The sequence below is a fragment of the Bufo gargarizans genome, chromosome 2 (assembly GCF_014858855.1).
Source record: "Bufo gargarizans isolate SCDJY-AF-19 chromosome 2, ASM1485885v1, whole genome shotgun sequence".
Lineage (NCBI taxonomy): Eukaryota > Metazoa > Chordata > Amphibia > Anura > Bufonidae > Bufo > Bufo gargarizans.
In genome coordinates, this window is record NC_058081.1 from 412451476 (window position 1) to 412464399 (window position 12924).

The 12924-nt window shown below is 42.5% G+C and overlaps 1 protein-coding gene across 3 annotated transcripts in view; it reads left to right on the forward strand.

Annotated features, from left to right (window-relative positions):
* The window catches only part of DOCK2 (dedicator of cytokinesis 2), a 1177826-nt gene that overhangs the window by 294869 nt on the left and 870033 nt on the right, over nucleotides 1–12924 (forward strand). For all 3 annotated transcript variants that reach the window (XM_044280877.1, XM_044280878.1, XM_044280879.1), the window contains exon 14: nucleotides 9639–9754. In XM_044280877.1, coding sequence (XP_044136812.1) covers nucleotides 9639–9754 — 116 coding nt within the window. The remainder of the gene's footprint in view (nucleotides 1–9638; nucleotides 9755–12924) is intronic.

The following is a 12924-nucleotide window of genomic DNA, read 5'->3' on the forward strand; positions in this document are numbered from 1 at the left end:
CCAACGATGTGGACGAAGCACAATGTCCATTAGTAACTGAAAAGTAGCAGGGGCACCATGTAGACCAAATTGTAAGACCTTATATTGATACATCCCCTTAGGCGTGATGAAGGCGAAGATGTTTTCTCTTTGGCAACCACCTGCCAGTACCCTTTTGTGAGGTCCAAAACAGAAAAATACTGGGCTTTTCCTAACCTCTCGATGAGCTCATCCACCCGGGGCATGGGATACGCATCGAATTTTGAAACCTCGTTAAGTTTTCAAAAGTCGCTACAAAACCGCAACATCCCTTCCGGCATGGGTATCAATACTATAGGACTGGCCCACTCACTTTTTGACTCCTCAATGAAGTCTAGCTGCAACATTAGCTGCACCTCCTCTGATATGGCTTGTCGCCGAGCCTCGGGCACCCGGTATGGTTTGAATCTGACTTTTGCCTGAGGCTCAGTGACAATGTCATACTGGATTATGGAAGTGCATCCAGGGAGGTTCGAGAACACATCCGTGTTCCTACTAATGAAGTCCCTGGCCTCCTGAGTCTGTTTAGAGGAGAGGCTGTCAGCAATTTTTACTGTGGCAGTCGCCTCTTTTGCATCAGACAGAGGGGCCAGTACCTTTTCTCCTAGAAAACCCGTCCGTTGGCTGTCTTCTGTACAGGTTTCCCTATCTTTCCGCAGTTTGAGTAAATTCACATGGTAAAACTGCTCCGGCTTTCGCCGCCCTGGCTGGTGCACCTTCTAGTTTACATCTCCAATTTTCTCGAGTACCTCGAAGGGCTCCTGCCATCTAGCCAGGAATTTATTGTCCACAGTCAGCACCAGAACAAAAAACCTGATCACCCGGGTTAAAGTTCCAGACCCGATCCTGCCAATTATAGACCCGAATCTGGGCTCGCTGAGCTGCCTCTATATGCTCCCTAACAAGCAACACTGTCTCTATCCGATCTTGCATCTGGGTAACGTGCTCAAGACACTTTTATGTGGAGTGGGTTGTTGTTCCCATGCCTCTTAGGCCACGTCCAAGAGACCGCGAAGGTGTCTGCCATATAGCAGTTCAAAGGGCAAGAACCCAGTAGATGCCTGGGGTACCTCTTGCGCTGCGAACATAAGATAGGTCAGAAGTAGGTCCCAGTCCTTCCCATTCTTAGACAATACCTTTTTTAACATATTTTTTAATGTTTGGTTAAACCGTGCTACCAGACTGTCCATTTGATGTGTTGATGCCCTCTGGCAGACTTCAGTACTGGGCCTATGAGGTCCATAGCTATTCGGCCAAACGGTACTTCATTAATCGGGAGAGGTACTATGGGACTACGGAAATGTGGCTGGGGGCTAGTTATCTGGCAGGTTAGGCAAGACTTACAAAACTCTTCCACTTCTTTGAATATGCTGGGCTAGTAAAACCGCTGTAGAATACAATCCTGAGTTATACGCTATTACAACTAATAGTGTATTTATGCTCATTATTAGTGTTGTTCGAAACAAGCTTTAGATGCTTCATCCGAAGTAGCTTAATTCAAAACTTTGTAATAATACTGTATGGAGATTCGTCTCCATTCAGTATTACAATGTAAGGGCTTCCGATGAGCCAAAGTTAGTTATTTATGAATTTGCGCGGGAATTTCTTTAATACCATAACTTTGGTAATTGATTTTTAAAGTGGAAAACCACTTTAAAACTTTAAACCGAGCTTGACTTCGGTTCTGACTAGTACCTAATTCGGTTTCAAGTTTCAAAGTGGTTTTCCACTTTAAAAGTCATTTACCAAAGTTATTCAACGAAATCACGCGCGACTCATCAGAGCCCATACATTCTAATACTGTACGGAGACTAATCTCCATATAGTATTATTCCGAAGTTTTGAACGAAGCGACTTTGGATGAAGCATCCAAAACTCATCACTACTCATTATCATAATCCTGTATTATTCTGAATTGTGTCAAAATGTGTTCTACATACTGGATATTGCTGGCACATTTAATGAGATAAATTGTAAAACTCGATTTACAAGTAAAATAATAACATAATTGTTGGTATAGTAATAGTCTAAAGCTACATTTACACAACCACTTTAAGAACAATGGCAGTCTATGGGGTTATTCACATGGCTTTTTTTTTTTTTTTTTGATGGCTTGTAAATTAAAGCTGACAAAAAAAATTGGACATGCCCTATTTTGTCCATTTTCACAGACCGACAGTCCCCATACTATCATGATTTGTGGATGTGAATCCACCTAGGTGTGGTAGACTGCTGACCCAGGGAGATCATTTCCCCAATGCATGGGCAACATCTGTGTGGCGGCCGGGACGGATCCAGACCCATTAAACTTGAATGGGTCCGTGATCTGTCCGTTCCACAAAAATATAGAACAAGATCTATTTTTTTTGCAGAATGGAAGCACGGATCGGAACCCCATCCGAATGACTCCGTAGTCCATGGGGTTCCGTTTCCTACTGCACCGCATCTCCAGCTTTGTGGACCCTTTCAATTGAATGGGTCTGCATCCGTGATGCGAAATGCACACAGCCAGTGCTCCGTGTATTGCGGAACCGCCGGACCAGACTACTCTCATCATTGTTTTGTATAAGGGTTACCTCCAACTGTTTTTAGTTCTCCTCCAGACCTTTCTCTTCTTTAAGAAACTCTGCTCTTTTTACTCTGATTATGCTATAGTACAGGCTGCGAAGAAACGCTTTCATTGCGTCCCACACAAAATAAATATGGATTGATCCCATATTTTGCATCCAGAATTGGGATAGTTCCTTACGTATCAAGGCATGGTCTTTTATAATAGATATCCAATGTGGATTGAGTCTGAATGGTCTTACACATGTGTTTTGATCCCTATCCTTAATAACTATCAAAATTGGTGAGTGGTCCGATATTCCATGTGCCTCATATTTCATTTTAGAGATTGAAGCTATCATATCACTATTGGCCAATGCTAGGTCAATCCTTGACATGGCCTTATATGTCTTGCTATAACATGAAAATACCTTCCTGTTACCATATAGATCCTGCCAAATGTCTATTAGCCCAATTTCCTGACAGAACCCCTGGAGTAATGAATGTTTTCCCTGAATCCCATTATATTTCAAGACATTAGAGACTTTATCCATTTCAGGGTCCATTACGCAATTAAAATCCCCCGATACTAATACCGGACACCACTCTCTATTATGTACAAATGTAGCTAATTGATTAAGGACTACCATGGCGAATGGAGGGGGGATATATAAAAAGGCCAATATGCAGATCCGACCATTCCACCAGCCATAAAGTAAGACAAATCTCCCATCGCTATCAATCTGATGTTCCAGCAGTTCATAATCTACACTTTTGTGAACATATACACTAACCCCACGGGAATATGAGGCTAACCAGGAGTGGAATTGATATTTTGCCTATTTTTTCTGCAGGTATAACAGAATCTCCAATGAAGCGTGGGTTTCAAGCAACGTGACAATTGCAGGGAGATGTCTAGAAATCGAATCAACAACAATAATCCTCTTCATTTTATCCCCTAGCCCTCGTACGTCCCATGTTAAAACTTTATAGTTCATTTAATTTGTTTCATAGGGGAATCGTCCTTTACCCCATGATGACAACCATGGCCACTCTCCCACCCACACCAACCCCCACTCCCACTCCCCCAAGCCCCGCAATCTGGTTCACAAATGGAATTAAGCTTGTCAACTTCTTCCATTCCACCCCACCAACTCTGACCCCCCCCCCCCCAACTCCCCACCACTACTCCCCTGTGCCGGGCTGGAGCCCTATTTATCTACAGAGTCCAACCATTCAAGAGCATCTGCAGGTTTAACAAAAAAGTGTACAGTATCCCTATAAACAATCCTTAGCTTTGCAGGGTAAATCATAGAGTATTTGATACTGGCAGCCTGTAACTTTCTCTTTATATCATTATATTCTCAGCGTTTATTTAGCGTTTCTTTTGAGAAGTCTGGGTATATCTGTATCTGATTGCCATTATATTCAATCTCCTGTAATTCTCTCTTACGCCTGAGGACCCAGTCCCTATCGCTCAATCATAACATTTTTGCCAAAAGGGGATGGGGGTCCACCAATCGGGGGCTTTTTGAGTGGAATTCTGTGAGCTCCCTCTACACAGAACATAGGCAACCCCTGACTAGGCCCCAATGATTGTATGAGCCATTTTTGTACAAATCTGGCCGGATTTTCCCCTTCCACTCCGTCAGGAAATCCCATTATTCTCAGATTATATCTGCGTGCTCTATCCTCCATATCTGTCAACTTTGCATTTACCCTCCTACGTTCTTGGTCTAGATCTTCCACCATTTTACGCATATTCTCCTGATCCTTTTTTACTTCCACTAGACCCATTTTAATCTCTTTAATCTTTGCCCGGATTCTATTCATGTCATCTCTGATTAATGTGATATCGGTCTGTACTGAGTTCACCGTAGTGGCAATATCTACCACCGATTGATTGGTGGTCTGTACTACTCCCAATATATCCACCAGCTTCCTGTCTATCATATCTAAGCAGTCTTTATCCAGATCACAAGCCTTTACAGTTGTGTTCTCCAGCCGCTGCATTAAGTCCTCTATACCTTCTACTGGGTCTAATGTTTTTTTTCCCCCCTTTAGACTTGGATGTTGGGGATTTGAGGTATTTTTCCATTCTGGCTTGCGGGCTGCTTCCAGACCCACCTTTTGGTGACACTGTACCCGCATATTTCCTGCTATATTTAGCATATTTTCACGGAACCCCCTATTCTATAGTTTGTGCAATATATCCAAATACAATAATTTGGGGGGTACAGCGATAATACAGAGTGATAAACCAGGGATTATTGTGGACTTTCACAGCTGCCCACTGTGGATTATGATCTTAGCTGCTGGGCACCCTGAAAGCCTGGAAGTAAATAAGCACCACAAAAATAGAGTTAAGCATACAATCCAGGCCCCAAATACCACATATCCCTAATATAGACCTTGAGTAGGTATTTGTACCAAGTGCCGCTCTGCACCAGACCACTTATGCAGGCGGCACCCTGTCACAACCACTTCATAGTCTATTTTCAGCCTTAGAAACAACACCGGCAGAATATAGTAAGTACCGACCAGAGGAAGGGATCAAAGATTTTATTTATCCCCCCCCCCCCTCTCTCCTCTCGCCGCTCCTCAACACAGAAGGTCCGGACTGTTATCTACTGCAATCTCTTCTTTTTCTGGAGAGTTTGTTGACAAGCAGAAATGATTGGAATCTCCAGCATACAACATAAAGGGGCACCGTCTTAATTCCCCCTAATGTTATATGCAGTCATAAAATGCAGTGTCACGGCCTATGGTGTGCGTAGTGACATTTTCCTTCACTTGGTTGCCCGTCACTACGTTTGGTGTTGTATGCATGTGGTGGCAATGTCTCGGCCTTCTGGCTGATCCCCAGGACATGGTTGCCACGCATGCCGTTGCCCGCAGCAACAGGTGATGTGTATGTATATGTGTGTACTTCCCCTTTAAGTGGCCGTCTTCCCTTGCCTTGTGTTGGAAGGGTTAACTTCCTTCCTAGTATGTGTGCACTGGGTGTGTCTGTGTGTGGGTGTGGCTACATGGGCTTTAAAGCCTCAGTTAAGATCAGTAGTCTGAGGGGTACTCCAGCCTTGTTTGTAAGCTGGAGGCACCCTCCGGGTCCCTTATACCATCTGCCAGTGAGGGCCACCCTTGTGGTCATAAATGTTGATGTTAAGTTTATGTTTATGTGGTGAAAACCCTCAGCCGTGCGATGCCAGAAGATGTTAGTGGCTGCTCGGCCAGAACGACAGATTTAGGGAGCAGGTCACCTCCTATCGCGTCCCTAATCTGACCCTGACTCCTAACCATATGAGCCAACCCTGATGGTGGGAGGGCTCATACACCGGAACCTAATATTCCTTCTCGCCCTCAGGATTGCCCTGGAACAAGGAGCAGGGTAAGATGACCTGTTCCTTCTGGACATGGAGGAACAGGAGTCTCACTGGCCAAGCTGCAAGGAGATGGGATACATAAACATATGTATGGATATGGCAGGAGAACTACTCTTGTTCACACCTACCTGTCACAGCCTTGCTGACTGGATCCCTGGCTCACAAGCTGATGTCCAGACCAAACATAAATGGACACAGCAAACACACATACACAAACAGGAACCCAGATCCATAGCTGCATTAAACATGAAAGGAAAACAACATCAACTTAACATCACATATAAACATTTATGACCACAAGGGTGGCCCTCACTGGCAGATGGTATAAGAGACCAGGAGGGTGGCTCCAGCTTACAAACAAGGCTGGAGTATCCCTCAGACTACTGATCTTAACTGAGGCTTCATAGTCCATGTAACCACACCCACACACAGACACACCCAGTGCACACATACTAGGAAGGAAGTTAACCCTTCCAACACAAGGCAAGGGAAGACGGCCACTTAAAGGGGAAGTACACACATAGACACACACTTCACCTGTTGCCGCGGGCAATGGCATGCATGGCAACCATGTCCTGGGGATCAGCCAGAAGGCCGAGACATTGCCACCACATGCATACAACACCAAACGTAGTCACGGGCAACCAAGTGAAGTAAAATGTCACTACACACACCATAGGCCGTGACATGCAGATGGAGTATACCTCTCCCTATAATCTGGACGGGAAGAGGAGACAAGGACCCCCAAGGCCGGTAATGGTTTTGGCCATGGATACCAAGGTTGAATTAGAGTAATAGGGCCGTGGACCACGATGGTGTACCGGTCAAATGGGTTTTTTCTGTTTTTGCAGATGAAGGATGGCTTGTTTCACTTGCATGGAGAGCTCCTTTCATCGCATGTTTACTTCTCAGTAAAATCTTCAAAATGCAAGAACCACACCTGAAATCAACTCCAGGCCTTTTATGTACCTAATTGAGAATGAAATAAAAAGGAATTTCCAAACCTGCCCATGAAACAGCCTTTGAGACAATTATCCAATTACTTTTGGTCCCTTTAAAATCAGGATGCCACAAGTAAAGGAGCTGAAACTCCGAAACCCTTCATCCAATTTTACTGTGGATACTCTCAAATGAAAGCTAAAAGTCTGAACTTTATGTCCATGGGCATTATATAACTATAACTTGAATATGCTTTAGTAAATAGGTAATAAAATAAAATTTGCCAAATATATATGGACCTAACTGTAACAGGTCAATTTTAACGCATAGTGTACAGTGTAAAAAAAAATAATTTAAACCTTTTGTCAGAATTGCGTTTTTTCCCAATTCTACCCCATTTGGATTTTTTATCCGCTTCCCACTACATGGTATGCAACCGTAAATGGTACAATTGGAAAGTACAACTTGTCCCGCAAAAAATAAGCTCTCATAAGGCTATGTGATCAGAGAAATAAAAAAGTTAGGACTATGGGAAGGCTGGGAGTGAAAAACGAAAAACACAAAAATGGAAGATTTCAGGGTTCTCTTGTCACGGCTGAGGATGGGGAAAACCCTCAGCCGTGTGATGCCAGAAGATGGTAGGTCGCTACTTAGCCAGGACCACAAAATTAGGGAGCAGGTCACCTCCTAGAGCTTCCCTAAGCTGACCCTGACTCCTAGCTACATGAGCCGACCTTGAAGGTAGGAGGGCTCATGCTCAGGAACCTCGGATCCCTACTCACCCTCCTCGGTAGACAGCCCGTTCCTCCTGGACGCGGAGAAACAGGAGTTTAAAGTGGCCAAGCTGCAAGGGGATAGGGACATGAACAGCCTATGGATATGGCAGGAGGATGAAAAGAACTTCCACACCTACCTGCCACAGACACATTGACTGGATCCCGTGCAATACAAACTAGTGTCCACACCCAAACATAAATGGACACAGCACACACACAAACACACAGGAACCCAGAACCATAGCTGCAATAATAACAGACACCACATAAACATAAACTTAACATCACATAACAACATTTATGACCACAAGGGTGGCCCTCACTGGCAGATGGTATTAGAGACCAAGAGGGTGCCTCCAGCTTACTACAAGGCTGGAGTACCCCTCAGCTTCTGAATCACAACAGAAGCTATATAGGCCCAAGTAGCCACACCCACACAGACACACCCAGTGTTCACACACACAGAAGGGATTTAACCCTTCCTACACCAGGCATGGGAAAACAGCAACTTAAAGCGGAATACACACACAAACCCCGTGCACACCAGACAAGGAAAGTGCACACATATAAACACACGTTGCCAAGTGCAACCGCGTGCACAACATAGCAAGCTGCCTCGCAACAGCTCAGGCTGCTATGCTGCCACATAAATAATGTTGCCAGCGGCAACCACAGGTGAGGCAACATACTACAGCCCTCACCTGTGATTGACAACCAGACCTAGACCGCAGGCAACTGCATGCAGTTACAGGAGTCACGACCATGACCATGGTCGTGACACCTCTAAGGGTTAAAGAAGCAAGGGTGAATGGAAATAGTTATTTTTCACTAAATAGATCCCAATACTGGTTGTATCACAAAGCACTTTCACCCCAATATCAAGCAAGAAGCAGAAGTATTAGAGCAATTTGGATCCCCAATTAGTGAAGCAAGGTGTAATATAATCGCTCCTATTACCAGGGCTGTACACTCTCCTATTGCACCCTGTTTTCCTTTTATAGTGTAGATAATGCCTCCCTATTCTTCCCTACATTATGAATGATCTTTCCCTGAGCTACTGAAAAGTTTTTCCTAAACACGGCCCCTAGCGCTTGTCAACTCATTCCCTGCACTAAGTACACTGGAAAATGGCAGAAACTATGGAAAAACGGATCGAATTCCACTTCGTCAACTTCGACTCGCTCATCTCAAATAATAATAATATTTATATTTATACATGTACCTATCTGAATTGTCATTTAAATATTGATATCACAGGATTTCGGCTAATATACAATTAAAACAATAGGAGGGAATGCCCTGCTTGCAAGAGATTGCAATCTATGAGGAAATGGTGACACAAAAGGTAAAATTGATAATTGGGAAAGAGTCATTTTAGAGAACATGATAAGTCTGCCTAAAAAGATGTGTTTTTAAGGCACATTTAAAGCTAAGGAAACTGGGAATTAACCAGGTTGTCCGGGGCAGTGCATTCTGGAGACCTGGTGCAGCTCAAGAAAAGTCTTGAATATGGGAGTGAGAGGTGAGAAGGATATGTTGGGAGATGCATCACTGTGGAGAGCATTGTGGGTAGCGGTGAGATGTTTGAACTGTATTCACACTAGTCATCACGTCACTGCGTGTGAGATTCCTCACGGTTACTTCATTCAAAATGGCCGCAACTGCCTTTCCGTGAGCAAATAGATGAGGTAAATATGTTTGTTTTTTATCACTATTTCAGGAAAAGTAAATACCACGAAGTGTGAGGAAATTCAACTTTGTGGCAAATCAAATTTTTCCTGAAATTCGGATCAAATACAATTAGTAGTTTGACTTTGATTTGCTCAACACTAATGCTGAATTACATGTTATACAATCAAATATAGTCTTACTTATATTTAAAGCTATACAATACAGCAAACATTATTAGCTTTTTATATTTCTTATTATCCTATTTTACATTTCTTTACATGATCTTGTTTTTTTTGTTATGCAGGAGATATAAGGAATGATATTTACATTACATTACTGAGTGGAGACTTTGACAGAGCCACACAGAGGAATGTTGAAGTTATTATGTGTGTTTGTGATGAAGAAGGAAAAATACTGTCAGTAAGTATATATAAATATATATACTTATATCTAAAGTTGCTACAAATAGTCAAACTTTTCCATTGCTAAACTCTGTGGGGAAAATGTATTAACCCATTAAGGACCCTGCCATTTTTCACCTTAAGGACCAGCAAATCTGACATGTGTCACTTTATGGTGGTAATGGCTTTAAAAAGCTTTTACTTATCCAGGCCATTCTGAGATTGTTTTCTCGTCACATATTGTACTTCATGACAGTGGTAAATTTGAGTAAAAATATTTCATTTTAATTATAAAAAAATACCAAATTTACGATTTGTTTTAAAAAATTGGCAAATTTGCTAATTAAAATTTCTCTACTTTTATAATAGATAGTAATACCTCCAAAAAGAGTTATTAAAATAGAAAAATTATAGGGACTGACCCCATTGTTGCTATAGATCTGGTGCTCTTCTCGAGTTTACTCACCCTGTCAATGTATTGGATATATAAGAGTATGTTTAGGACAGGCACTCTACATCTGAAACCATCCAGAGAATATATTTCCTTAAATCACCATTTAATATCCTCATTCAAAATAGATAAATATACACATCTGCACATAAAACTAAAAATAACAATAAAATATATTAAAAACATATAGTGGCAATACCAAGAGAATTATATGTATGATAGATCTGCTGAAAACGTAGTGTTAGATAATAGTGCAGGATGCGCTAAAATATATATTACTGCTGCCACACACAAAAAGGACTTTTGGGTCTCTGACAAGTTTAAAAAAAATTAAAATAATTCACTCCCTACACTATCTTTCCCTTCTTCAGCATAGCCCTCCGTGACTAACACTGAGCCAAACATGTGTCATCGGGTGCTATATAGCACCCGATGACGCGTTCCAGCCAGCTAATCACTGTAATGCCAGTAAACAACATGGCTACGGCATTACAGTGAAAGGCAGTACTTACCAAATGTGCGGGGAGGAGACTTGAGCATTGTGCTCGATCACATGCGGTATTCGACCAAATACCGCCATGTGCCAAGCATCGAGATGCTTGCTTTGCACTGGTGTTCGGCCGAGCATGCTCAATCAACACTAGTGGTTTCTAATATGTAAGCCCCACAAAGTGACTTCATAACTGAACTGGTACTTAAAAAATAGTGTTTTGGAAATTTTCTTTAATTTTAAGATTTGCTTCTAAACTTCTAAGCCTTTTAACGTCCCAAAAAAGTAAAATGTAATTTTCAAAATGATCCAAACATGAAGTAGACATATAGAGAATGTAAAGTAATAACTATTTTTGAGTATGTTCAGGACAGGCACTCTATATATGAAACCATCCAGAGAATATATTTCCTTAAAAATCACCATTTAATATCCTCATTCAAAATAGATAAATATACATATCTGCACATAAAACAAAAAATAGTAAAAAGTAAAAATAATAATAAATTATATTAAAAATCTATAGTGGCAATACCAAGAGAATTGTATGTATTATAGATCTGCTGATAACGTGGTTTTAAATAATAACCATCATCCATACAATTATCAAAACACTGCCATACTAGGTACCATAATTGTGTTCTGGTCCTATAAATGTGATTAAATTAATAACTCAATTTGTTACTCCCACATAATTCTATATGGAAATGCTGTATCCTTCAAATATAATGACACATTTATATATGTTGGTACGTAATTAGTTGCATCCACAGAAACTTTGTCTCCATATAGGGATACTGTATTTTTCGCCCCATAAAACGCATGTTTCCCCCCCAAAAGTGTGTGTGTGGGGGGGAATGCCCCTGCGTCTTAAGAGGCGAATACTAATGAAGGTTTCCATTATGAAAGCGCTCATTAGTACCGGAGGACCAGGAAGCAGTGAAGGCTCTGTACTCACCACATCCTGGTCCTCAGCTGTCGGCTGTGCAGTGGCTGCACACAATGTGAGGGAGCTCTGTGACCTCATCTGTGCGCATCGGTTCACAGCACAGCCGACAGGAAGAATACAGAGCGCGGGCAGTGAGAAGCGGCCGCGTCCAGAAGCAGGAGAGGTAAGTGATTTATTTATTTTATTAAACATGAGGCTGGAGGCTGATCTGAGACAATGGGGGCTAACATGACAGGCAATGTGGGCTGCTGGGGGGCAAAATGAGAGGCAATGGAGGCTACAGGGGGCTGCTAAAAGGCAATGGGGGGTGCTGGGGGCCTAAATGAGAGACAATGGGAGCTACAGGGGCTGATATAAGGCAATGGGGGCTGCTGGGGCCAAAATGAAAGGCAATGGGTCTGGGGGCTACAGAGGGCTGATATAAGGCAATGGGGCTCCTGGGGGCCAATATGAAAGGCAATGGGGGCTACTGAGGGCTGATATGAGGCAAATAAGGCTGCTGGGGGCTAATATGAGAGGCAGTGGGGGCTGATATGAGGTCTGATTGGGGTCTGAGGACTGATTGGGGGTCATTCACATTGGGGTCTGAGCTGAGGTCTTGTTGGGGTCTTTTTAACATTGGGTGTCTGATTGGGGCTGTTAGCTGAGGATTTTTTATTTATTATTGTCCTCCTCTAAAACCTAGGTGCATCTTATGGGCCGGTGCGTCTTATAAGGCGAAATATACGGTAATTGTGTCCTTCAGAGAAGGTTTGATGTTAGTTATAACTGTGACAAAACTGGACATCCCTCCAAAATTGATGAAAAGAAGAGAAGAAAACTGGTCTGGGGGGCTACCAAGAGGCCTATAACAACATTAATGGAGCTGCAGGAATATCTGGCAAGTACTGGCTGTGTGGTACATGTGACAACAATCTCCCGTATTTTTCATATGTCTGGGCTATGGGGTAGAGTGGCAAGATGAAAGCCTTTTCTTACGAAGAAAAACATCCAGGCTATATTTTGCAAAAACACATCTGAAGTCTCCCAAAAGCATGTGGGAAAAGGTGTTATGGTCTGATAAAACCAAGGTTTAACTTTTTGGCCATAATTCCAAAAGATATGTTTGGCACAAAAACAACACTGCACATCACCAAAAGAACACCATACCCACAGTGAAGCATGGTGGTGGCAGCATCATGCTTTGGGGCTGTTTTTCTTCAGCTGGAACTGGGGCCTTAGTTAAGCTAGAAGGAGTTATGAACCGTTCCAAATACCAGTCAATATTGACACAAAACTTTCAGGCTTCTGCTAGAAAGC